Genomic DNA, 2,268 nt, shown 5'->3' on the forward strand with positions numbered 1-2,268 from the left:
CTTACTTTGATTTGATTAAAAATTTTAAAGTCTCTAAAATGAATCGTTCAACTATCCTGTTGAGTTTTTGAACTCGCTGGATTTAGCAGGAATGCCATCACATAACTTAAGATTAAGAATTGGCTCAATTATGCAGCGGAATTTAAATGCACCTAAGCTATTAACGGCATGAGATTAGTTATAAAAAAATTTTTGGGAAATATACTTGAAGCAGCTGTTCTCCTGGCACGAATCCCAATGATCCCTTCAGACTCACCCATTCCATTCAGACATCTACAATTTCCAATTCGCTTGGCATTTGCCATAACTATTAAAAAGTCACAAGATCAAACAATGTCGATTTGTGGGATAGATCTACATTATTTGTCTTTCATTTCTTACTTTGTTTTTGTATCCTAATCGCTTAGTATATCATGCAGGACAACATCTGTCGGGTCCGCTAGTAAATTTATAAATTCGAGTGCGCTATTTCTATTTAATAGGATATATTTGATATAATTGTCAATATTGTACTAACTTTTAAAAAAAATTTTAATTTCCTAAATAAATATTAATAACATATTTGATAAAATGAGATATCTCATTTTTTTTGTGACATTATCTCTGTGTGTTAATCATATTCGTGGGTATAAGGATGATGATGATGAAGATTTTTCGCATCTAGTTGTAGGAGGTTACCGAATACAAGACAATTATTTCACAAAATTTATGGTTTCTATCAGAACAGGAAAGCCTATAGTAGCATACGGCGATAATCATATGTGCGGTGGTGCTATCATATCAAAACGTTGTGTTGTGACAGCTGCACATTGTCTAGTCCATGCGTAAGTTAATAAAGCAAATAAAATAAAAATGTATACATAAATTAACAAATTTTAACTCAGCATGACAACTATAAAAATTCCAGTTGATGGTATGTATGTAGTTGCTGGATCAAAATACCGCTTAAATGTCACGACTTCTACACAAACCTTGTATGTAAAAAAATCTTTTGTGCATCCATCATATTCAACAATTGAGACAGTTGCAGACGTAGGTCTCCTGCATTTAGAAGGTCAATTTATATTGGATGACAAAACTGTTGCGGCAATAACAATAGCAAGAGAAACACCTAAAGCCAACACAAAGTGCATCACTGGAGGATGGGGATCTGCTTATTTCGTAAACAAGCTATTACAATTTATAATTATGATGAATTATAATCTGATGAATCCTACTTTCAGCTTGGTCCATCTCCAGATAATATTTTATATGTTAATTTACAAACCATAACTAGAACTGCTTGTAAGATTTTTATCACTGAATTTGAAGAAGGTATGATATGTGCGGTAAGTCTTGAAGTACCTGAAATGGATACGTGCCAAGGTGATTCAGGAGGTCCTCTTATATGCGATAAGTTTTTAAGTGGAATAGTTTCCTTCGGCTACGAATGTGGTGTAGGGTATCCAGGCGTTTATGCAGATGTGGCATTTTACAGGGACTGGGTTCTTCAAAATCATGCAATTATGCACACGAATAAATTAAGTATACTCGTTGAATTACTTTTGATTATATTTTTACAATGTTTTTACTATGAAGTGAGGTTTGGTAAAAATCAATATAATACAATTCCAATACAAATAATAATAGAGTTACTGTATAAGCAATAACTATATTTTGTCAATTACTTTTTATTATATATAATAATTAGGTCAATTGCTTTTATGACCTAGTTATACATTTGTAAGGAGTTACATGGCAAATAATCAAATCAAAAATAATTTGTGTTTCCTTCAGCTGCGTTTGCATCTGCATAATTGTAATGACAATTACTTATATGTTACTTAAAATATAACAAATTTAAAAATATTTTACAAGTTCATACTATTTATCGAATCCTGATCAAATATGAAATGAATTTAAGTTTGCCAAAACATATAGTATATATGAGCATATAGTATAATATAACAAATATAGTATAGTATAGTAATTTACAGAAGATCTTTTTAAAGGGTCTACAATGTTCAATTACATATACTATACTTATACACATATGTAGGTAAATCATGGACATGATTATATCTACTAAATACTAGGCTCTAAATATCAAATGGAATGAGCGAACAAATCAAACTAGTGGTTTTGTTTTAAAAACCCATTATGCCACAGAACAGAGCTTAGTCTGACAACATTCCATTAAAAAAACACAGAAAATATCATCTTTCGGGTAGGTCATGTGAAGAACAATTACAGACTAATCTTTGGAAAATACACGTGGGGAAAATGAGG

The 2,268-nt window shown here is 31.2% G+C and overlaps 1 protein-coding gene across 1 annotated transcript; it reads left to right on the plus strand.

The window, feature by feature from the left end:
• The first annotated feature begins 570 nt into the window (after positions 1-570).
• LOC119666761 (cationic trypsin-like) lies at positions 571-1,649 on the plus strand. Its single transcript, XM_038076043.1, has 3 exons — positions 571-824; positions 885-1,161; positions 1,224-1,649. The coding sequence occupies exons 1-3, from the start codon at positions 571-573 to the stop codon at positions 1,647-1,649; spliced, it is 957 nt and encodes a 318-aa protein (XP_037931971.1).
• The last annotated feature ends 619 nt before the right edge of the window (positions 1,650-2,268 follow it).

The sequence above is a fragment of the Teleopsis dalmanni genome, chromosome 1 (assembly GCF_002237135.1).
Source record: "Teleopsis dalmanni isolate 2A chromosome 1, ASM223713v2, whole genome shotgun sequence".
NCBI lineage: Eukaryota > Metazoa > Arthropoda > Insecta > Diptera > Diopsidae > Teleopsis > Teleopsis dalmanni.

Excerpts from the sequence above, each read along its gene's own strand:
- LOC119666761 (XM_038076043.1), top strand. The coding sequence starts at position 571 with ATGAGATATCTCATTTTTTTTGTGACATTATCTCTGTGTGTTAATCAT. Across the intron at positions 825-884 it reads GCACATTGTCTAGTCCATGC|CATGACAACTATAAAAATTC; the intron begins GTAAGTTAATAA and ends ATTTTAACTCAG. Across the intron at positions 1,162-1,223 it reads GATGGGGATCTGCTTATTTC|CTTGGTCCATCTCCAGATAA; the intron begins GTAAACAAGCTA and ends TCCTACTTTCAG.